Source organism: Echinops telfairi, unplaced genomic scaffold (genome assembly GCF_000313985.2).
Source record: "Echinops telfairi isolate 266 unplaced genomic scaffold, ASM31398v2 ScPeMD7_443;HRSCAF=831, whole genome shotgun sequence".
Classification (NCBI taxonomy): domain Eukaryota; kingdom Metazoa; phylum Chordata; class Mammalia; order Afrosoricida; family Tenrecidae; genus Echinops; species Echinops telfairi.
The window spans coordinates 79,128,308-79,151,944 of NW_022104341.1; the positions used below are offsets into that span (position 1 = coordinate 79,128,308).

The 23,637-nt window shown below is 39.3% G+C and overlaps 1 protein-coding gene across 1 annotated transcript in view; it reads left to right on the forward strand.

The window, feature by feature from the left end:
- Positions 1–23,637, forward strand: part of AGBL4 (AGBL carboxypeptidase 4) — a 1,691,367-nt gene that overhangs the window by 1,213,094 nt on the left and 454,636 nt on the right. Inside the window, exon 6 of the mRNA XM_013003864.3 lies at positions 963–1,002. Within this exon, the coding sequence (XP_012859318.1) occupies positions 963–1,002 (40 nt within the window). The remainder of the gene's footprint in view (positions 1–962; positions 1,003–23,637) is intronic.

The window sequence follows — 23,637 nt, forward strand, 5'->3', positions numbered from 1 at the left end:
CAACAAATGTGCAGATGTGCTTGACACAATAGATGTATGTATGGATTGTGATAAGCGTTGTAAGAGCCCCCAATAAAATGATTTAAAAAAAAACTTATAAGATTAAAAAAAAAAAAATAAGGAGGGGATGCTGATGAGATGAAATACGGCAAAGAAGCTACTCCAATGAAGCCCCAGCAATGCAGGAACATGGCCTGGGGCATATGTTCTCTGACTTGATTTTGTGCGGACCACTTTTAATATAAACTTCCACCACCAATTATGGAAAACCAAGTGTAAGAAAGTGGAACAGTCCATCAGGAAAGCTGAAGCTTAGGGGATCTCTACTCTTGTCTTTAAGGGAGCTGCTCTCTGCTGCCTTATCCCCAACCTCTGATGTCTACTTTTTCCACACTCATGTTCCCCTGTCATCCCATCTAGAACGTTCTTTGTGACCCCAAGTAGACCACTTCATCTCTGGGCCTTCCTTTCCCTCACATTGCTCTAGATCTGACTAGATCTTTAAGGCTGTCAACTCTGGCCCTCTTTGCTTCGAGGGACCAAACTTAAAGAAGATCCATTCACCTTTGTCTATAGAAAGGAGCCCTGGTGACACAATGGTTACACATTGGACTGATAAGTGCAAGGTCTGCTGGTCAAAGCCACTAGCAGCTCCTCGGGAGAAAGACAAGGCTTTCTACTCAGGTAAAGAGTTACAGTCTCGGAAACCCACAGGGGCAGATCTACTGTGTAGTCTGCCCTACAGAGTCACCACAAGTCAGAACTGACACAATAGCAGTGAGTTTGGTTTGGTTTTGTCTGCAGGGTACCGGAATGCCGTAGAATTTTGGGGAAACCACTTTCTCTAGTTTTTCCTGCCTTGTGGGATAGACAGCCTCCTTTGTCTATCCACTCAAATCTGCTAAGCATCAGTTTGGCTTTAGCTCAAATCAGTGTTCTCACAACTGTGTTTTCTTTTGCAGCAACAACGACAACTTGACCTTCTGACGATAACCAGCCCCGGTGAGTAGGTGCAGTTGTTCTGCTCTGGCTTTCCCTCACTTCCTGGAGCAATGCCCGGATGCCTATCCCCATGCAGCCTTGCCCTCCTTTGACTCCGTGTATGAACAGCAGAACCCTTGCTCCATGAACTCCCCTTCTACCCACAACCTTCTGCCCCATGGGAAGTGTCTGGTCTTCCTCCCAGCTCTGGGTTACGTGCTCTTGACTAGAGAAATGTCAGATGTTGCTGCACTTCCTAGGGCCAGATTTCCCAAAAAGCACTCATTGGATTTAAATGTCAAAAAAGTGTTCTGGTCTCTTGAAAAATAAAAGTTTAAATTAATAGGAAATGAGCAAGCTGCCTGTTGGCGCCATGGAACGAAAGAAGTCCAGCTCATGAGGAAGGGGCTGTCTGAGAAGCTGACAGGGCTCTGGCCAGTGGCGCTCAAGGTCAGGGTGACTCTTGTGTCACACTTTGAAGAGAAGGTGAAATCTTCCCACAGAGATGTATGGGGTCATGGAATTTATATGTTCTCTTCATTCCCCTGACATCTAGCCCAGTGAGAGACTAAGCAGTTTAATTTTGTCAGAGTTGTAGTTTACTTTGAGTTGAGAAGTTGGAGCAAAACGGTCAAGACATGACATTCTCTCTTAGAACCCCAGGGGATGGCAGAGTCAGTAGGGTGAGTGAATATTTCAGAGTAGGCTTGATGGTTTATCTTCATCCATGCGTGATGTTCAAAATATTTATCAGCCCAGCAGACTTCCTGTTTTGTTGAACTTTAATACTTGGATCGCCAGACTATTTGAAGGTAGAGGATCCTGGAGACAAGGCCAATATAACAGAGAGTGGTCACAGGATCGTGTTGGTGGGGATCCCAGAGTGTGTCTGTCCCAGGGCAACGTTGCTTTCAACTAAGGTTTCCATGGAGGCCAATTGACATGTAAAGTAATTGAGGAGAACTCGCCCTCTGTAGGGAGTATAAGGGCATAATGATTGCTTATTCTACATAACTGAGGTGTGAGCCGGCGACAACATATAGAAAGTGCATACCTTCCTGTATTTCTACCTGGTAGAGCCCATTCATCATGGGACTTTAGAAGACAACGTTTGTGCAGCAGGTGGGAGATGCCACACAGAGTAATCTTCCTCTTACAGTGAGCCATGTAACATAATTATGTACAACATAACTATGTATACACTATCACTATTACGTATGCTATTGTTGATAGGTGCTGTCAAGCCAGTTTGGCCCCATAGTGGCCCTATGTACAATTAACATATCATATATACTTGTTTATAGGCCGAGTTTTTCAGCACATTTTTAATGCAGTTTTTGTGGGAGAATTAGGTGCCTTGGCTGATATTCAGGACAACTTATACTTGAGTATGTATGGTATATAGTAATTCTAAATCATGTGCTGGCATAAATAGAGTGGTTCACTGGCTTGATTTAGCAATGCCTCTTCAGGAAGACATTGTTCTGTCTTGCTTCATTACTTTCCTTCATAATTGTGTCCTGTTCTACTCCACATGCACTGACCTAGGTTACCCGCTCCCACATTCCATTCTCATTTGACCACTCCCTGACAATATACTGTGTTATGAATTGGAGCAGGTTCTTGGGTCCAAGTACCCTGGTGTGCTACCCAAATGCCCAGATATTGATCCTCACATAGGCACTGTAGGACCCAGGGCAGCAGAAGCCCCCAGGCTGATTGCCTGGTATTCCAGGGTCAGAGACCAATATCCATGTGTCATGACTTGGAAAGGTGAAGAAGCACTGTTACACCTCATAGTATCTAAGTGACTATTCCACATCAAAAGCATTTCCCTTTATTGCTGTTAGCCACATTCATCCCCATCCCTCACCTCCCCAAAGCTGCAGCAGCTGGCTTTGGGATGGCTACCTTGCCAGTGGAAGGTAAGCACCTGTTTGCCTTCCTCCCCAGACCATCTTTAGCACAGAACTACAGTCAGCTGCTATTACTCCTCCTAGACTAGCTTTCTTCAGAAATCCTGGTTGGACATGTTAAAGCTCTCAACTATCTGTGTAGTAGTATCTCCTTTCATATTTGATTTTGTTTCTCGTGAATAATTCCAATGCAAAAAAGAGTGGAGTTATTATGAACACTTATTGGCCATGTCTCTCGCAGGCACTCAAGTTTTGTCATATCAACGTGTCCTCTTTGCGATAAATATTTTATTTACAAATGCAGTTGATAATTTTCTATACTTCTCCCTGAATGGATTGTTCTCCCTTCTTATGAAAGGTAACCAGAGTTGTGCATCCATGTTTCTCTATATTTAAACTTATTCAAAAATATAATCAATATTATGAATTCCTATAAATGGTGTCAGGTTATAAATGTCATTCTGTGATTCTTGCGCTACACATGTTGATATTGTAGAGATTAATTCATGTTGCCAGGTAGCACCCTGGTTCATTCATTTTAACTCCTGTATAGTATTCCCCCTATGGTTAAATCGCTGTTTGTCCATTTCCCCCTGCAAACAATACTGCTAGGACCATTTATTTGAATGTCTACTGTTCATCTCTATGAGAATTAATTGGGAATTTCTCTAGGAAAGGGAGTGCTGATGATATGGACCTTCATATTGACTATATATTGTTCAATCATTTTGTAAAGTACTTAGAACAAGTCACACTTACAAAAGCAGTGTGTATAGGCTTACATTTTCACACATTGCTAAGGCAGGCCTACACGTGATATTGCCCTCTGTTTTATTGTACTTCCCATGTGTAGCATTATTGTTGCAAATGGAACGTTTGTAACAACCCTGCATTGACCAAGTCTGTCAGCACCTTTTCCCCAAAGCATTGGTTTCTTTGTGTCTCCTCGCATTTTGGTGATTCTTACAATATCTCAAACTTTCTCATCATGCTTTTGAATATTCAACAGCATTTTGTAAATTTAACTTTTATATGCACTGGAAAGACAAAACATTTGTGTGGCTCACTTTATTGTTTACTTTATTGTGGTGCTTTGGAACCACACCCACAATACCTCCTAGGTATGCTTGTATTTAGAATTGTCAGACTTACAATGTCAATCATCATGCCAGCTTGAAATAGTATTCCATTGCTATTATAATATAATCATGTTTCTGTGATTACCAATGGAGTTGCATATCTTGTCATATGATTATTGGCTATTTTTTCCCCTAGGTGAATTTATTTTTTAAATCTTTTGTATATTTTTATTGAATTATTTCTTTCTTATTGATTAAGAGTTCTTTATTGATTAAGAGTTCTGAATATCAATATTTGACTCATATACATCGCAAGTATTTTATCTAGACTGTGGCTAATACATATTTTTTCATTTTAATTAAAATATATTTCATATGGAAGGTTTTAGTTATAATGTAGCATATCATTCTCTTTATGAGCTTTGTGTTTGTGACCTATTATAAAACATTCTTTCCTACTTATTAAAAATAACAAAACAGCAACTCACTGCCATCACATCAATGACAACTCATAGGAACCTCATAGGACAGGCTTTCCAAGTTATTAAAAATAAAAACAACGACAATAACTCACTGCCGTCGAGTCAATGACAACTCACAGTGACCTCATAGGACAGAGTGGACCTGCCGCTGCGAGTTTCTAAGACAACCGTTTACAGAAGTAAATAGCCCCGTTTTTCTCCAGAGGAATGGCTGGTGGTTTTGAACTTCTGACCTTGTGGATCATAGCCCAATGCTTAACCACTATGCCACCAATACTCCTTATATATTAAGAAAATATTTTCCTATGTTTTTGTCTGAAAGCTGTCAATTTTGTTTATCACACTTAGAGCTTTGTCACAGTTAGGACTGGTCTGTATATACTCTATAAAGTAGAAATTTAATTATTTTATGATTAGATTTCAATAAGCCATTGTCTCTGATACAGTCTAAACTATACATCTCTAACAAAGTGAAAAGTCATTTCTAGTTTTATTCTTCTTCCCATTACAATAGGGTTGTTAGCATGTTTTGACTATTAAACGTTAACTTGTCAACATCTGGCTATTGTTATTTAAATATTTTTCAAAAAATACAATCTACTATTGTTATTTAAAGATTAATTGACTTTTCCTACACTGCTTGTGAATTTTTGTGTTATCTTCTTTATTGTATCACACATTTTCTTATATCACCTTACAAACGTGAATCCCTTAATAGCTCGCTTAGTGAGAGTCCATGCGTAATCTTCGTCTGTGCATGTCCTTACTTTTATTTTCTTCTGAATGATAGTTTGTTTAGGTATAAAATTTTGTTTATGGGTGATTTTCATTTGCACTTTGCAGATTTTTCCCCCATTGTCTTGTATCCACATTTGCTAATGAGAATTCTGTTATCGTTTGTTTGGATAACTGATAAAAATATCACAGAGGGCACATCTGACCTCCTTTGGATACACAAAGTAGAAGGGGAATCAAACTCCACACTAATGCCATAAGGAAGAGGTTGGACATGCCTTCACCCTCTATCTTTCTTTACCTAGTCTAGCACCAACCATTCCTCCTTTCTCTGCTGGGTTTCATGCTCTGTTGCCATGACCACCCAGTGCTCACAAACAGTTCCCACAATTATAGGGGACTATACAGGGCTGTTATGTATCAGAATTGACTGATGGCAGTGCATTTGGCTTGGTTTTCATTAGAAAAGTTCACAGTTGGCCACACGTCAGGATCAGAAAACATGAGGAACAGTGCCTTTTGTCGATAGTAGAGTCTGTCCTCAGCCTCTCAGCCACGTGGCCTCCTAGGCTTCTGACTGCGTGCATCAAGAAGCTCCCCCACTGCTCTGCCTCACAGTTTCTTAATCTTAGTGCTGCTCCTCTGTCGTGTCTCATTAGTTAGTGTGATTTGGCCTTTACGGCTTCTACCATGTCAGGCAAAAGGGGATCCTGAATACGCCCCACTAGTCACTCTTTTTCATTGATGATCTTGGGAATTCTTTGGTCCTCTGTTTCTGAGCTGACTCTCACACAGGGAATGGTAACTAAAGCTCATCATCCCTTCTTTTAATACTCCACACACCCTATTTGCATGGCCCCAACCAATGAGTAAACTGATGAGAATTACAGAGATATGGATAGAAGAGTAATATTAAGAAATTTCACTTCAACACAATAACCTATTTTTTTTGGTATGGTAGGTTTGAAGAGCTTTTGACCTAAATATTCTACTTTTTTATTTCATTGTGTTTCGGTATAAATTTCGCTTAATTATTCCTGTGTGGTACTCTGAGTATAATTTCCTTCTGAGAACTTATGTCTTTCCTTAATGCTAGGAAATTATCAGCAAATTATCTCTTCAAATATTGCTCCCCCACTCTAATAGTTTTAACTTTCTTCTTCAAGAATTCCCATTAGATCAATGTTGGATTCTTTCAATCTCGTGTTTCATCGATCTTAATTCATTTTTCATAATTGTTATTATTTTTTCTTATTATACTGATTCTGGGAGATTTTCTCACAAGCAATTTGCACTCATAAATTGATTTTTTCACCATTTCTAATCTAGATTTTTACTGTTGTTTTGCAATATTGCAAAAAATGTGCTTTTTCCTTTTATATGATTTTTCATTTTATTCATATCAACCTGTTTTATTCCTGATTTTTCTATTTTTATAACTCTCTGTTCTGTTTTTATACCTTTATTTGGCTCTCTGAACCTTATCAATGTGGTTATTTTAAAATATTTGACCATTATATAAAATAATTTCATCTGCAGTGAATTCAAGTTCCAATTCATTTTTTTAGTGTAAATTTTTAGCATTTAATTTTTCATGTGTTTAAGATTTGCTAGTTCAATTGAAAGAGCAACTTTTCTATCCTCACCTCTCCCACAACTTCAGATTTCCATTGGCTCACATTTCCTGGTGATGGTTTTGGACTTGCCTCTACTTACATTTTCAGGACATCAACTGGTGAACAATAGAAATATGGACTATCCAGTCACAAAAAGTCAGCAGGATAGCTTGGCATGACTTCCCTTCCTCTGTCTATGCTTGTCTTCTCCCGAGGACTGTAACATACAGGAGCTATATCCCCCAGAAAGTTCTCCAGCAGCCTTTTTTGTCTAGGTTCCTCTCAAGATAGGAGAGCACTACTCTTCAAGGACCTTGCTAGAAGTAGAAGATTGCCGATCCCTCTCTCATACAGAGCACTTTGGTCTGTCTTATCCCATAAGATGTAGCATTTCAAATGCCAATGACTATTTCTATAGCCAGTCCTCAGCAAGCCTCCAAACCACTTGCACTTTTGCATATCAATGTATTTTAGCTTAATAGCAATATGTTTTTCTCAGTGAACCTCAACTATATATTTTTATGTTGTCCAATATTACTAACAGATGTGAATAAATGGGTTTAGTGAAGCCTGAGCTTATTTAGCTACTTAAGCCAGAAGTCAAAGTACACTCTCTTCTGTACTTGCGAACACATTTATTCTCCTTTGACCGCTTTAAATAGAAACGAGGCTCTATGTGGTAATATTACTTTCCTACCCAAGTAAAGCCTTTAACCACAAAGACAAACTATTATTTCATATGCATATGTGCAAATTTGCATGAAACTTTTTATTTTACTTTCGAATGCATATTTCCTAATTTGATTACAAATTCTCTGTGGGAATTTCATGTAGTTCCAAAGCGTCTATATTCTAAACCTTTCTATTGGTATTTAAAGGAGCCCTGGTGGCATAGTCAGTTGCCCCTTGGGCGCTAACCACTAGGTCAACAATTCAAATACCAGAAAAGAAAGCAAGTGAGCATTAATTGGCTAGAAAGCTATGACTTGAAATGCAGTCCCCCTTTTGGACCTGGAAATGAGTGTGTAAACTAGGTCTCCCAGCTGCCTCTGAGAAGTAAAGGAGCAGAGGGGGATGGGGAGGTTAACACCCTGGTACTTCCTCTGCTCAGATGTGGAAATAGCAGGCGCCATGGGCCGAGAAATCCATGGAGGAGGAGGAGTTGTTGTTGAGTGTTATTCAGTCAGCTCCAACTCGAGCGACCCTTTATAGAACAGAAAGACTGCTAGATCCTGTGCCACCCGCACAATGCTAATGTGTGAGCCCATTGTTGCAGCCATTGTGTCAATCCGTCACCTTGAGAGTCTTCCTCTTTTTTGTTGCCTCTTTACTTTACCAAGAATGATGGGGTTTTGTTTGTTTGTTTTTCGGGGACTGGTCTCTCTCTCTCGGCAACCTACCAAAACACCTCAGACGAAATCTGACCATCCTGTAATCTGAGGAGCATTCTAACTGTGTGTCTTCAAGGACAGATTATTGTGTTCTTTGGGCATGCTGTGGTATCTCAATAGTCTTCACCACCACTGTCATTCGAATGCATTAATCTCTCTTCCTTATTCTTTGCCTGGCTGTCACATGTGTATGAAGTGAATGAACATACCATGGCTTGGATCAGGCACAGCCTGGTCCTTTCAGTGACACTCTTGCTCCTCAACACTGTAAAGAGCGCTTCTGCAGCTGATGTGCTCCATGCAGTTTGTCATCTATTTTCTTGATTGCTGCTTCCTTGAACGTTTATTTGAATCCAAGCAAAGTGAAGTCTTGAACTTCAAATTTTCATGATTTATCATGATGATGTCTACTGGTGGAGTGGTGAAGATTTGGTTTCCTTTTATATTGCAATTAGGAGCTTGAATTCTTCAATTCGTTCATTGTGAGATGGATTCAGCATGTTCTTCCTTTTAGCTTTCTAACTCCATGTCTTTGCACATTTCTTTAGAATGTTCTTCTTTGTCTTCTGGAATTGTCCTTTGAAATTTCCTGTTTGGCACTTAGACATCATCATTTCTTTCATTCGCTTTAGCTACTCTGCATTCGAGAACACGTTTCATCATCTTTACTAACATCTACTTCGGTCTTCTTTTTTGTTCTTGTCTTTTTTATTGGCCTTTTGTTTTCTTCCTGTACGATGTTCTTGATGCCATCCTACAGCTCACTAAGTCCTCAGTGTTCAATAAGTCTCATCTGACCTTGGGACGGTCTCTAAATTTTGGTGGTATACTCAAGGCTTTTATTTTGGCTCTCTTGCACATGTTTTAATTTTCTTCTTCTCCAATCTGAAATCGCATGTGAGCAATAGATGGTCTATTTCACAATCAGCCCCTGGCTTTGTTTTTTTTTCCCTGATGATAGTGAGCTTTTCCAAATTCTCTCCCCATGTATATATTTAGTCTTCTTCCTGTGTATTCCATCTGGCTGTGTCCACATATACAGTTGACACTTGTGTTGTAGAAAAATGTATTTTGCAATGAAGTTATTGGTCTTGTAAAATTCCACCATGTGATCCCCAGCTTCATTTCCACATATTTTACAATTACTGATCCTTCCTCTTTGTTTCCAACTTTCACATACCAATTGCCATTAATAGTCAATGCATCCTAACTGCATGTTTAATCCATTTCAAACTCAAGAAGTTGATCTAATTTGTTTGGTTTTTAACCACTAGCTTTAGCATTTGGTGCATAAATTTGAGTTATAGTTGTGTTAACCAAATTTCTTTGTGTGTAGATATCATCCTATCACAGATAGACTTTTTTGACGTTCTTTTTGACAATGTATGTGACACTATTCCTCATGAATTTGTCATTCCTGCATAGTAAACCATATTATTGTCTGGCTCACCATGGCCAATACCATCCATTTCAGCTTATTAATACCTAGACTATGAATTGTTATGTGTTCCATTTTATTTTTTATGACTTTCAATTTCACTGGATTCATATTTTGAATTGTCAATGCATATTTGAAACTGTGTCATCTCATTTTGAGTCACATCCTATCAGCAAATGAATGTCCTTCAAGCTTTACTCCATATCATTCAGGTTGACTCTAATCTAAGGAGGCAACTCTTAGAGAGTCAAAATTTTAGTGCTTTCCCACCCGAGAGACACATCTCCCAGCATCATATCTGACAGTGTTACACTTCCTATGTGAAGTTGCCTTCTGTAATCTTCTTTTGTAGGCAGGATTCAGTGACCAACTCTGCTTGGTATGATTAAAGCCTAAAATTGCAGGGGCATCAAAGCCCTTGTGACTCTTCCATTAAATAGACTGCATTTCAAAGAGATAATCCACTTTCCTTGAATTTTGTGGAAGTGTTCAGGAAACAATAAATTCCACCTGTTTATTCCCACTGAATTTTGTGAAAATGATACAAGTGCTAAATGATGATAAACTGAATCACCTGGATATAACTTGGATGCTTTGGGCTTTGTCTCTAACTGAAGTACCACCTTGCGATACAAACTCAGTCCCTCTGATGAGTAAAGAAACAAGAGACAAAACTAGCCATTGTCACTTACAAAGCCACACAAGTCCAGGGAGCCAGCTCAGAGTGACCAGGACCAAGAGTGCTGCCAAATCAGAGGATCCCTGATCTCATGCCCAGGAAGTTTCCAGGAGACTTGAAATGCATGAGGGTTGAGGGGAGGTGGTGAAAATGCATGCACATCATCAAACCAGCTTCATAGTGATCTTTAGGGAAGAAAAATAAAGTACTCTTAATCCCACAACCTTAGCATTGTACAAAATCTAATTCTATTTATACATTTTCCCTTTTGGTTCTTGTCTTTGTGCAGGCACATATTTACATAATTGCAATCACAGTAAGTTTTTATATACATCGTTTTCACTTAGCATTATTTCAAAACACTTTCTATGATGCTATGTAGTTTACATACTAGCCATCTTTTTATAATAAGTTTTTCTATTAACACCCACACATGCCCATGGTACAAAATTTTTAAAACAGGGTTGTTATAAATATGAAAATATGTTATCTCCCTGAGGGAATTACTATTTAACATTTTAACACATTTACATCATCGACTTTTTTCCTAGCCATGTCTAAGTTTGTTTTACATAGCTGTGATCAAAACAATATGTAACATTTTATTCTGATTTTTTTCCTTATAGGGTTTTTCAGATTTTTCACTGACAATAGAAATATTTCCCCATGGAAATATTGGGGAAATCATGTTGGGGAATTAACTTGATTCTAATTTCTCAACCACCACAATTATTAAAGAATTTGGGAAACTGGTCACCAATTTTACATGGAAAGGAAAGAAACTAAGGATAAGTAAAATAGTATTATTAATAATGAAAACAAAGTAGGAGGCCTTTCACTTCCAGACTTTAAAACCTGTTTGTATAGTCATGTTGATCCAAATAGCCTGATACTAGTACAATGAAGGCAATGAATACCAGTGGTTTAGAAGTAAGAACTCAGAAATACAACCAAATACCAGTAGACACCTAATCTTTGATAAAGGACTAAAACATAGTAACTTGGGAAAGAGATTTTTTGTTCAACAAATGGTGCTGGAAACATTGGATCTTTACTGCAAAAGAGCGAAACAGTAGTCATACCTCACACCATTACAAAAATGAACTCAAGATGGATCAAAGACCTAAATATAAACCATACAATTATAAAGGCCATCTATCTAAAAATAGGGACAAACTTAAGGACCTTAACACAAGGCATATACACATTACTGAACATAATAAAAAATATCCACACTATAGAAGACAAAATAAAAAATTGGAACCTACTAAAAATATGACATTCATGCACATTAAAAAACTTCAAAAGAGTTAGCAGAGAACTCAAGGATTGGGGAAAAAATATTCAGTAATAGTAGTACTTCAGATATAGGGCTAATATTAAAAATCTATAGAAAACTACAACATCTTAACAAAAAATATATATATAAGGCTAGAACAGGTACACCGGTACAGATAAGAGCTCTCAACACAGAATCTAGGACCGATAAACCCCTCAGGACCAATAATGAGAATAGCGAAGCCGTGAGGGGTCGGGGGAAGATGGTGGAGAAGGGGGAGAAAGGGAGAACTGATCACAATGATCAGTATGCAACACAGATTAAAAACAGAAACATGGGTGAAAGGAGACAGGGGATGGTGTAAAATATGAAAATGAAAATAATTTATAAATTATCGATGGTTCACGAGGGTGGGAGGGGGAAGGAACTCAAGTAGAAAGAAAATGTTATAGAAATGATGATGACAATATATGTTCAATATATGCTTGATACATGAATGTATGGATTGTTATAAGAGCTGTGAGAGCCCCCAATAAAATGATTTCTTAAAATAAAAAAAGAGGTGCACAAGTCATGAATACACAATGTACCATAGACAGCATCCAGGCAACCAACAACAATATGAAGAAATGTTCACATTTATTAGCATTAAAAGAAATTTATTAAAACAATGAGATACTATCTTACACTAACATGCTCATCAAAATTAAATAAACAAAACAAACAGAAAAAAGATGCTAGAGAGGATATGGAAAAATCGGAAACTCTTTTACATCGCTGGTGGGACTGTAGCATGTACAGCTACTATGGAAATCAATATGGCACTTCCTTAAACAAATACAAGTCCTTATGATACAGCAATCTCTCTACTGGGTCTATACACTAAAGAAATAAAGAATATAACATGGACAGACCTATGCACCCCTATGTTTATTGCTGCAATTTCCATAATAGCCGAAAGAGGAACAGCCAACAGCCTCGATTATACCAGAATGGATAAAAAATTATGGTACAATCATATAATAGAATGTTTTGCACCAGTGAAAAAACTGACAACTCTCTTAAACACAGTAAGGCATGGACAAAACTAGAGAACATTATATTTAGCACACTTGGTTAATCATACAAAAATAAATATTTAATAGCATCATTATTATAAGGAAAAGCAAATAAAAAGAAACATGGTTTCACACCAAAAGAGAGGACGTTGATGACTGTGAGTAGGCGTGGGCCAGGAGGGGGCACGGGAAGAGCGGAGGGTCAGATGTTGAGGAAGAAAGGGAGGAATAGAAGGAGAAGCACATTCATGGAAGGTTTAATGGGGATTGTTGTTAATTTTATTTCTTGAGATGGGCTGTATAAATACATACAGTGTGTTTCTTTAAAAACAAAACCCCCCACAGTCCTTCTCCTTCAAACTTAAAATTTAAAAAGCCTATGAGCAATGCATGCTTATATTTCAAGTCTCCAGTATATCCCATTTTATATAGGTAGCTTGACTTGCGGGGAACAAACAAACAAACATATCCTATTACTCATTTGTGTCATTACCAGATGTTTTGCTCTTATAAATAACTCCACCTTAAAATTATCTGCGAAAAGGCTTTTTACTTCTTTTGCATAATTTTTTAGACTGGATATTTTATGAGTGGAATTACTGAATCAAAGAGCATTAATATGTTTAAAGAATTATGGAGCCTTATTGCCAAGTCATTTTCCAGAAAGGTTGCATCAACTTGCACTTCCTCCTCCATTTCTCATGCCAACAGTGAGAAACCACAGCACTGCATGTTAGTCAGAAGGTTTATTAAATCTAAGTCAACAAATTCCTGAATCTGTGAAATAGATAAAGGCAATTCCCAACTCTGTAAAATATGTAAAGGCAAGAACTCAGCCTCCAACAGACACACTGAATATCTACTTTAGGGTATTTTTTTCCCAGAAAATCAATACAAGATACCATAGTCCAGGATTCAGGTGATGGGTTTTGACTTAAAGAAGCCAGGTGGTGCCATGTGGGGACTTTCAGGTGAGAGAATTGAGCTGTGGGAAGAATTAGAGGTATGACACCCCCCAAAAGCACCATAGTTAATCAGACCTTCACTATTGAGCTGAATGCAGGCCCCAGCATCGAGAAACTGGAGTTCAGGGCAGGTTACCAGAGCGAACAGTAAGGCAGAGGGAACAATATAAGTAGAAGTCTTCAACTGTGATCTAGGTTGGTTTAAAGAAAAATAGAGAATTCATCGGTTCATGTAAATGAAATTTACAGAAATAAATGTACCCTTTAGTGCATTGCGATCAAGTGTTCAAAGAAGCCATCTGTTCTCTTTTCCTGAACTTTCTCAGCATTGACGCCATGTCCAGACCACCTGTGATCTTAGAATGGCGGTAACAACTGCAGAGAGCAGTCTCTAAAATTCCAGTCCAGTAGAAACATGCAAGAGACTGTTAGTCAGATGTCCTCGCATACTCTCTTTTGTTTCTTACATAATTGAGTCATTACAAACCTAAATTTGAACTAGTATCTGTATCAAAGAAATCCACAGTGCTGAGGATAGAGATCTAAACCCTATCCTCTACGATACATTTGGAACTGGTGTGACCTAGAAATCACCCAAGATTACATGAGTTTTGAAGTAACCACTTCTCTGGCCAACCTAAACCAATTTATCTCGCCAACCAAATCTTACAGTGTGACTGATAAGATTGGAGAGCAGAGCAAATCTAGAGCCGGTGTGTACCAGCTCTTCTAACCAGGATGCTACACCCAGCAAGGGCTCCAGTCCTGTGAAATGACAGGATTCATCATCAGTTGGGCTAATGCCTTCGACCCAAGGAGGGCTTTCCTGGTTAAAAGCCAGACACTCACATCGGTCGTGTGAGATGAGACACTGGGTCTTGGAGTGAGTAGGCTGCAGAGATCAGAGCATGTGTCTAACTGACATGGAGAAGGATGATAGCATTCACTAGGAGCTAACAGGGTAGTGGATATTGGGGAACGTGGTGGACATGAGTTCTAATCTTGATTCTGCTATGTCATGGCTCCATGACCTTGGGTAAGCTATTTACTTGTTTGGGATAAGGTGAAAAATAAGTGAGGTAACAATGAAAGTAAATTCCCTAGGATATTGCTATGGGGAGAAAAATGAGGCTTTCTACTCCCCCCAAATATTTACAGCATCAGAGGACCTACAGGGTAGCCCTACTCTATCCTAGAGTATCAATATGAGTAAGAACCACTTGATGCAAGTGAGTGAGTATGTTATTAATATTAGTGTGAAATGGCATATGCATTGGAGACCAAAGCAGAAGCTGAGTAGGTAACACTTAGCCTTTTCTACAAAGGGGCTGGAGAAGAAGAGGGTTCATCTGACCTTAGTCGTCACTTTTCATTGGTTTCAGGGCCTAGAAATCTAAATTTCCAGACTTAAGGTATGCAGCAGCATATGGGTGCCTCTGCACCTGTAAAGCAAAGAATTTCTCATAGGTGAAATATGCTGTGCCCAGGGATGGAACAGAGCAATTATTGTCACCCCGGGTTAGCCATGGGCCAGATGTTATTGTTGTTAGGAGGTTCCGTGCAGTCAGTTCCAACCCAAAGCCACCTTATGCACAACAGAAGGAAACACTGCATGGGCTAGAGAGACCCCCTGATGATCAAAGGATAACGGTGAAAACTAGCAATCTTGTCATTGTGTCCAGTATCCATTTTTATTTATCTCTATGGAAGACATTCTAATAATTATTTCTGTTTTAAAAAAAGACAAAATGTTATCAATAGAATGATAAATTAGCAATTTTTCTAAGTAGCCACTTCCTTCATGGAAATGGAGAGAAAAATACTGATTGTGTTTCATTGGTCCTTTTAATCAATTGTCTATGCAAACCTATCTTAAAGATGTAGAAATTCTTCAATCTGCTCCAAAGTTTAAAAGGGGGGCAGGCATAGTGCTATGTATAATTTCTATTCATATATCTACTTATTGGTTGTATGTATACAGAAGCAGAGTCCAGGAAGAAATATATGGGATCTGTGATACCTACATACATTAGGCATTCGAATCCTGTTCCTCCCATTTACAGTTGGACTTTGGGAATAGCTATTCAATTTTCAATGGTTTACCTTTCTTTTTCCATCTCGAGCAGAGAGGAATGCTAATGATGCTTCTTAGAGTTTGTAAAGGTTAGATATGATGTACGTGAAGTGCCTGACCCATGGTATATTTGAAATAAACAGGTTTATTGTGATTGCATGACAAATTACCCCAAATTTTAGCAGTCTCAGGCAACAACAAATCTTTATAATGTCACACGGTTTTGCTGTGTGTCAGAAACCTATAAGGAGCTCATCAAAGTGAAAATACTTTGGCTTCACTACAATAAAAAGAAAGAATCTTTTTTTTGGTGGGGGGGGGAATTGTGTTCCTCAATATTAAATTCCATTTGTACCACATCCTTTGGTGCACTGCAAGAATGTGGTAAATGGACATTGAGTTGCCCCTGAGTTGAGACAAGGGGTGCTCCAAGTATGTGTACTTGTTTTACCTAGATACTAAACATCCAATGTCATATCAGCCCAGCTGATGCATACCCTACACACTTGCTCTCATCGAAACATTCTCAAAGACTAGGCTAGAGGGAAGTGGGGGTTTGATCTTGGCAAGATTTACTGAACTGTCATTACTTATGCTTACAAAGCACTACTGGAAAAGAAAAATATATATATAAAGAATCTCTGTGGCAAAAGAGAGAGAGAGAGAGAGAGCACATTGGGATGAGTCCAGCTGGGGAACCCATGGTTCAAATTTCTACCTTAGGCTGTATTTTCTAGAGAAGCCAAACAAATGAAGTTTATATATTTATACAGAGTTATTGCATGGAGTTGGTTTCAACTCGGAGGAGCCATATTTACAATAAACCAAGAAACACTGCCTGATCCTGTGCCATCCTCACAATCATTGTTATATTTGGGCCCATTGTTACATTGTGTCAATTCCTCTTGTTGAGGGGCTTCCTCTTCATCACGTTCCTTCTACTTTACCAAGTTTGATGTCCATTTGTTTCCCAGAATTAATCTCCCTTGATAACATGTTCAAAGTATATAAGACAAAGTCTCACCATTAACACCTCCAAGAATTATTCTGGTTATACTTCTTCTAAGACAGATTTGTTGGTTCTTCTGGCAATTCACTGCATTTTAAATAGTCTTTGCTAGCAACACAATTCAACTGTATCAATTCTTCAATTGTCCTTATTCACTGGGCAACTTCCACATGCAGCTGAGGCAATTGGAATACCATGGCTTGGATCAGGCACACCCTGGTCCCCAAGGTAGCATTCTTGCTCTTCAACATTTTGAAGAGGACTTTTGCAGCAAATTTGACCAATGCAATACTATAGTCACTTGACCCCTTGACTGCTACTTCCATGAAAATTGATTGTGGATTTAAGCAAGAAAAAATTCTTGAAAACCTGAGCCTTTTCTCCATTTATCATGTTGTCTGTCAGTCCAGTTGTGAGAATTTGGGTTTTCTTTCCATTGAGTTGTATCCACACTAAAGACTACAGTCCTTAATCTTCATCAGCAAGTGCTTCAAGTCCTTCTCACTTACAGCAAGTAATGTATCGGCTACATATTCTTGTTAATGAACCTTCTTCCCATCAAATGCCATGCTCCTTTAAATAGTATAGTTTCTCAGATTATTTGCTCAGTGTACAGATTGAATAATTATGGTAAAGGAATACAATTTAGCAAATTTTTCACACCTTCCCTAACTTTAAAACATACACTATCCTCTTGTTTTATTCAAATAATTCCCCCTTTTGCTCTACTTAAGGGTCAACATGAGCACAATTAAATTGTTCTGGAATTCCATTTATTTTCAGTGGTATCCATAATTTGTTATAATCCACACAGTTGAATGCCTTTCTTTTTTTTTAATCATTTTATTAGGAGGTCATGCAACTCTTATCACAATCCATACATACATCAATTGTGTAAAGCGCATTTGTACATTCATTGCCCTCATCATTCTCAAAACATGTGCTCTCCACTTAAGCCACCAGCATTGGGTCCTCATTTTTCCACTCCATCCCCACTCACCCCTCCTCATGAGCCCTTGAGAATTTATAAATTATTATTTTGTCATATCTGGCCCTGTCCGACATCTCCCTTCACCCACTTTTCTGTTGTCCATCCCCCAGGGAGGAGGTCTCATATAGATCCTTGTAATCGGTTCCCTCTTTCCAACCCATTCTCCCTCTACCCTCCCAGTATTGCCACTCACACCAATGGTCCTGGATTCCCTGTGTTTCCACTTGCTATCTGTACCAGTGTACACCCTCTGGTCTAGCCAGACTTGCAAGGTAGAATTCGGATCATGATAGTGGGGGTGGAGTGTGTGTGGAGGAAGCATTCAGGAACTAGAGGAAAGTTGTATTTTTCATTGTTACTGCATTGCACCTTGACTGGCTGGTCTCCTCCCCAAGACCCTTCTGTAAGGGGCTCTCCAGTGGAATGCCTTTCTGTTGTCAATAAAACCCAAGTAAGCATCTTCCTGGTATTCTGTACTTCCAGCCAAGGTCCATGTCTCTTAAATCCAACTTGAATTGCTGGCGACTCTCTATTTATATGTATTGCTACAGCCATTTAAAATTATTTTAAGCAACATTTTACTTGTATGTGATATTAATGATATTGTTCAATAGTTTTCACATTGTATTGGGTCACCTTTCTTTGGAATGGGCATAAATATGAATTTCTGCTAGTTAGTTTTCCAGGTAGCTGTTTTCTGAATTTCTTGGCATAGACGCTGAATATTTCCAGTACTTACTTTTCTTGTTGAAACATTTCAATTGGTATATTGTCAATTCCCGGAGCCTTGCTTTTGCTAATGCTTTCAGTTTAATGCAATCTGGATTTCTTCCTTTAGAACCATTGGTTCTCTCTTGATCATACATTACCTCTTGAAATGGTTGTAAATTGACCAGTTATTTGGGGTATAATATCTCTATGTTCCTTCCACTTTTTTGTGATGCTTACATTAAAAAACCAAACTCACTGTCATCAAAGCAATTTGTTGTATTAGGTGAAATAACATATGCTTCTTGCAGCTATCAAAGCCTTAGAAATACTCATGTTTCTTAGGAAAGTATTTCTCTGAAAAATGACCACATATTAGCTAATATCCCAAAACTACTGCTATCGAGCTAATTCTAACTCATAGAGAGAGCCTAAAGAATAGAGTAGAACAGCTTCACAGGCTATAAATTTTAATAGCTGTAGACTGCCATATCTTACTCCCATTGGTGAGTTCATACTGCCAACTTTTTTGGTTATCAGTCAACTGCTTTAAACACTGTGCAACCAGGGCTCCTTAATGATTAACCCCGGCCTATTAGGTCATTCTCTGAAGTGTCAGTAGAGTTTTTATTGTCAGTTGCAATGCAGTCTTGACCCCTCCAGGTGGTGACTAAACACTTGTCCTATACAGCTGATCTATTTTCCTCTAGAGACTAAAAGTATGAGGAAGTTCAGCCCAGTCCAACTGAGTTCTATTACCCAATGAATGGGTAGATGTCCTGGATGTTTTCTCTTTTAGAAAAGATAATATGGAAGGCTGACTTGTTAGAGGATACTTTGTAATTGCAATGGTGAAATGAGGAAAATTGGTGGTTTTCACTTGTTTTAGAGGAAATGAGATTTGCTTTTCCATATCAACTCCCATTAGATTTGTTTGTGAGTCCAGCCTCACATTACTTTACTACAGCTCCCTTCCCTACTTTAGAGGCCAAGAACCCACTACTAATCTTCTATGCTCTGCTCTCTGCCTTTGTTTTGCTTCCTGGAATATCCACCAGGGGCCGTATCAGAAAAATATCTATGTTGTTCCCACTAAATCCTTTGCTTTGATACCTTCTATGCTTTCTTACTTCAAAACCCCTTGGGTTTCTTTTTCCCTGGGCCCTGGTTGTGAAGAGCAGTAGTGACCTACCCCACCCACTTTCTTCTATCTGGGAGAGGAACACAATATCAGCAATAATGGCCACCAGCACATGATCTTTTCATAGCATAAATTCAGTGTACAAGGTGATGTTCCATTACTTGAACAATGGGGGAATCCTATAAAGAAAGTACACATCAGCATTCCATATTTGAAGTTGAAGAAGGAAAGAGGTTCATAAAAATGATAAATGTTGCAAAACGTATATGGTAGATCCAAAAGTCAGAGATTGAAGTCAGGGTTTCAGACTCCACATCTAGTGGACGTCTGCCCATTCAGCTGCCCTCCCAACCACAGGTGCTGCTTTGTGAGTGGTTGTGGAGATAATAAAAGGCAAACTGAATGTGGGGCCACTTGCTGAGGAAAAAAAAGATTATTAGAATGAGAAATCACCATAGGGCCTGTGATAAGAGACTCAAATGCAAAACAAACTCACTGCCATCGAGTCCATGCTCACTCAGAGCGACCCTGTGGGGCAGGGTAGAACTGCCCCCGTGGGTTTCCAAGACTGTAACTCTTTGTGGGAGTATGCAGCCTCCTCTTTCTCCCATGGAGCAGCTGGTAGTTTCAAACTGCTAACCTTGAAGTTAGCAGCCCAATGAGTAACCACTACACCTCCGGAGCTCCTTGTGATAAGGGTCTAGATCAGTGGTTCTCAACCTTCCTAATGCTGCGACTCTTTAATACAGTTCCTCAGTGTGGTAACCCCCCAACCATAAAATTATTTTTGTTGCTACTTCATCACTGTAATTTTGCTACTGTTAGGAATAGTCGTGACCCACAGATTGAGAACCGGGGGTCTAGATAGAGGCAGACAATGGAGGAGAAAGTTTAGAGCAGACCACACTTACTGTGTATAATAAATTAAGTCACTAAGTCAATGTTACTTTTATGTGCCACGTCCACCCCTTCCAGTCACAATCAAGTCAACTCCGACTCATGGTGACTCTGTATCAGAGGAACACTGTGGTCTCTAGTGTTGTCGGTCATTGATTTTACTGCAGTCCATCGCCAGGCCTTTATTTCAAGGCACTTCCTGATGGAGTCCCGCCTTTTAGTTCACAGCTAAGCATAGAAACCTTGTTCACTATGCACAAACAGCATGTCCACCCCTACCTGAGCACAAAAGGATCTGGCAGGCTGCAAGGGGAACTTAGTGACCTCATTTGAAAAGTGAGCTGCTGGAGTCTGGAGCCTAGAACCAAATAAGTCATCACAACCACTGCTGACACTAGAAACCCAACCTATTGCTTTTTGTCAAATGCTTAATTTCTCCCAAAAGTACCTACCGTTTGTAACAAATTACCCAGGTTTTTGTTTGTGGTTTGGGGCTTGTTAGTCTACCCAAACCAGGCAGAGACTGCTGAAAGGGTTCTATCCATGGGTAGGGTCTTGGCTACAAAACACAAGTATCCAAAGTATGTTTTGAAGGAGCATGTAGGGATTAAGCCAGAAAAAGGGGTGCTGATGTTAATGTCACTCCAGAAGCACCAGGTAAGCACCTGGGGCCAGTTAAAGCAAGAGGTAGGAGTGGCAGATACAAAAGCCACTGAAACAACATTCCTGAGAGCCTCATCAATGGCTGGTGTCAGTGTCTAACCTGTCCTCAATGAGATCAATTTAAAAATGGCAGAAAACATTTTAGAAACTTTCAGTAGCAGTTCATTATTGCTGCAGCATCCAAACCCGTGACGAGTAAAGTCTCCGTTTGTCATGGATTGGACAGAAAGAAGCACGGGTCAGGAGACACCAGACACCCCCAGCCAGCCATATTTTTAGGTACTCCTAACACATGCTTTGCACAAGTGCTGATGTTTATCCCAAACACACCTGGCACATAGGATGCGGATGGGAACTTTTTAGAAATGGACGTAATAGCAAGGCTCCTCCCTTCTTCACTCTCAGCCTGAGAAAATCATGGGTAGGGTGAGCCATCCCAGCAGATCTTCTGAAGTACTCGCCCCGCCTTCTTCATTACTCTCTTTCTGCAGCAGGCTGTTCTTCGAGGGCTCAGCCTTTGCAAAAGCCAGGGTACCCTTCCCTGCCCACCTGGAGCCTAAGTGGTGTTTGGTAAAGTTTAAACAACCCCATGCAGGCTAGTTGAAAAGCAATCTCCATTTCTTTTAAATAAGGAGAAGAAAGCAGGGAGGGGAAAAGGCACCGCCACCTTCCTTCTGCTTGCTCATTAGGATTCTGGGTCACAGCGGAGGAGCCTGGCCGCTCTAATTGGATCCATGCGCACACAGGTCTGCGCGGCTCCATTGAACGCTGACATTTCTAACTAACTGACCTTTTCAGGACCACTGGTACTCCCATAATGAGTGTGCCGCGGCATTGTGTGGACACAATACGGCAGATTTCGCCGTGCCCAAAGAATGCAGGATAGAAAACGATTCAGAATTCCCAATCTTGAGTTAGCAAAATGAGAAAACCGGGTCCCAACATTCATCAGCGTGTTATTGTGCAGGTATCGATTTCAATGCCCTTTCATTCCTTTCAGGGGAAAAAAAAGTTGTATTATAGAGGTCTAAATTAACTTTTGTTCTGTTATTTTTCCCTTGTACGTATAAAAAGGTCAAATGCATTCATAAGGCTGAGATAGATTTGCTGGATATAAACGCTGAGATAGCAATCAACCTTCAAATAACCTTTAAGGAGACACTGGCTCTCCCATGAACAATAATTGATGTACTCATTAAGGTTTTGAAATTCTTCAGGACTCACCTAAAGGATAACAACTAAAGGGATGATGGCACACACAAAAAAGCCATTGAGAACAATGAGATAGTGGCTCAGCACATTTGAAATTGTTGTGGTTCGTTCAGTGTGCGAGGTACAGGAAGGGACTTCAAAAGGAAGCTAGCAAGATGGGAAGGGGTGGTGGGGGTTTCCACCCTGCTCCAGCAGGACAACTAGACAGAACTCACACAGGAGAGACTATGATTTTAGAGTTTCCCTTCTGGTTCAGAGCAGAAAATTAGAATATTTTTTCCTTACAACTTCAAAAGAAGCATAATGGATTTGTCAGGACCATTTCCCCCCCTTGGAAAAAGAGAACATGGAGCAAGAAGAAGGCACAAGTAGCAGCTCTTCAAATGAGAAAATGCAGCAGGGAGAATGTGTGTGTCCAGTCCGGGAACCAGGCCACCATCAAACAATACTCTACAATCGTGTATTGAGCACAGCCATGTTGCCAGCTTTTGTGCATGGCGCTGAGAAGAATCTAAAGGACCATTTAATTTTATTTCAAATTAATTAAATTCAAGTCAAGTCAAGATATATTATTTGTTGTTGTTAGATGTTGTTGAGTTGGTTCCAGCTCACAATGATCCCATGTACAGCATAAGGAAATGCCTCCTGGCCCTGTGCCATGCTCACAATCATTGCTATGACTGAGCCCATTATTGCAGCCACTGTATCAATCCATTCCACTCAGAGGCTTGCTCTCTTTCATTAACTCTCTACTTTACCAAGTATCTGTCTCCAGTGACTGGTCCCTCCTAGAAACATGTCCAAAGTATGTGAGATGAAGTCTTGTCATCTTCTCTTCTAAAGAGAATTCTGTCTGCATTTCTTCCAAGACAGATTTATTAATTCTTCTGGAACTCCATGGTATATTTAGTATTCTTCACCAATACATACTTAATAGATAAATGCATATTTATTAAACATTTATTTTGTCTTGAGAAATATATATGAAAAGACAAATAGGGCATACTGTTTCTCTAAGGCATTTATAATCCATGGTCTCTGAATTCTGTTTCAAGTTGAGAGAAGGAATTAATATTGAAGACTTCCCTAACATTTTACTGTGATAAGTACCATGTCTTCTATAATTGCCACCTTGTAATTTGAAGTAGGAGTATTCTGTTTGAGGTAGGGAGAGCTAAGCTTGAGGCAGGTCGTAAGACTGACCCAGGATTATCTAAGTAGTTAATGGTGCTGTACATACTTCCAATGTGGTCCTTTATGACTCCTTCTTATGCACTTGTCCTTGTTGGGGTTGACTTAATGTACTCTTCTTTCTTTTTTTTT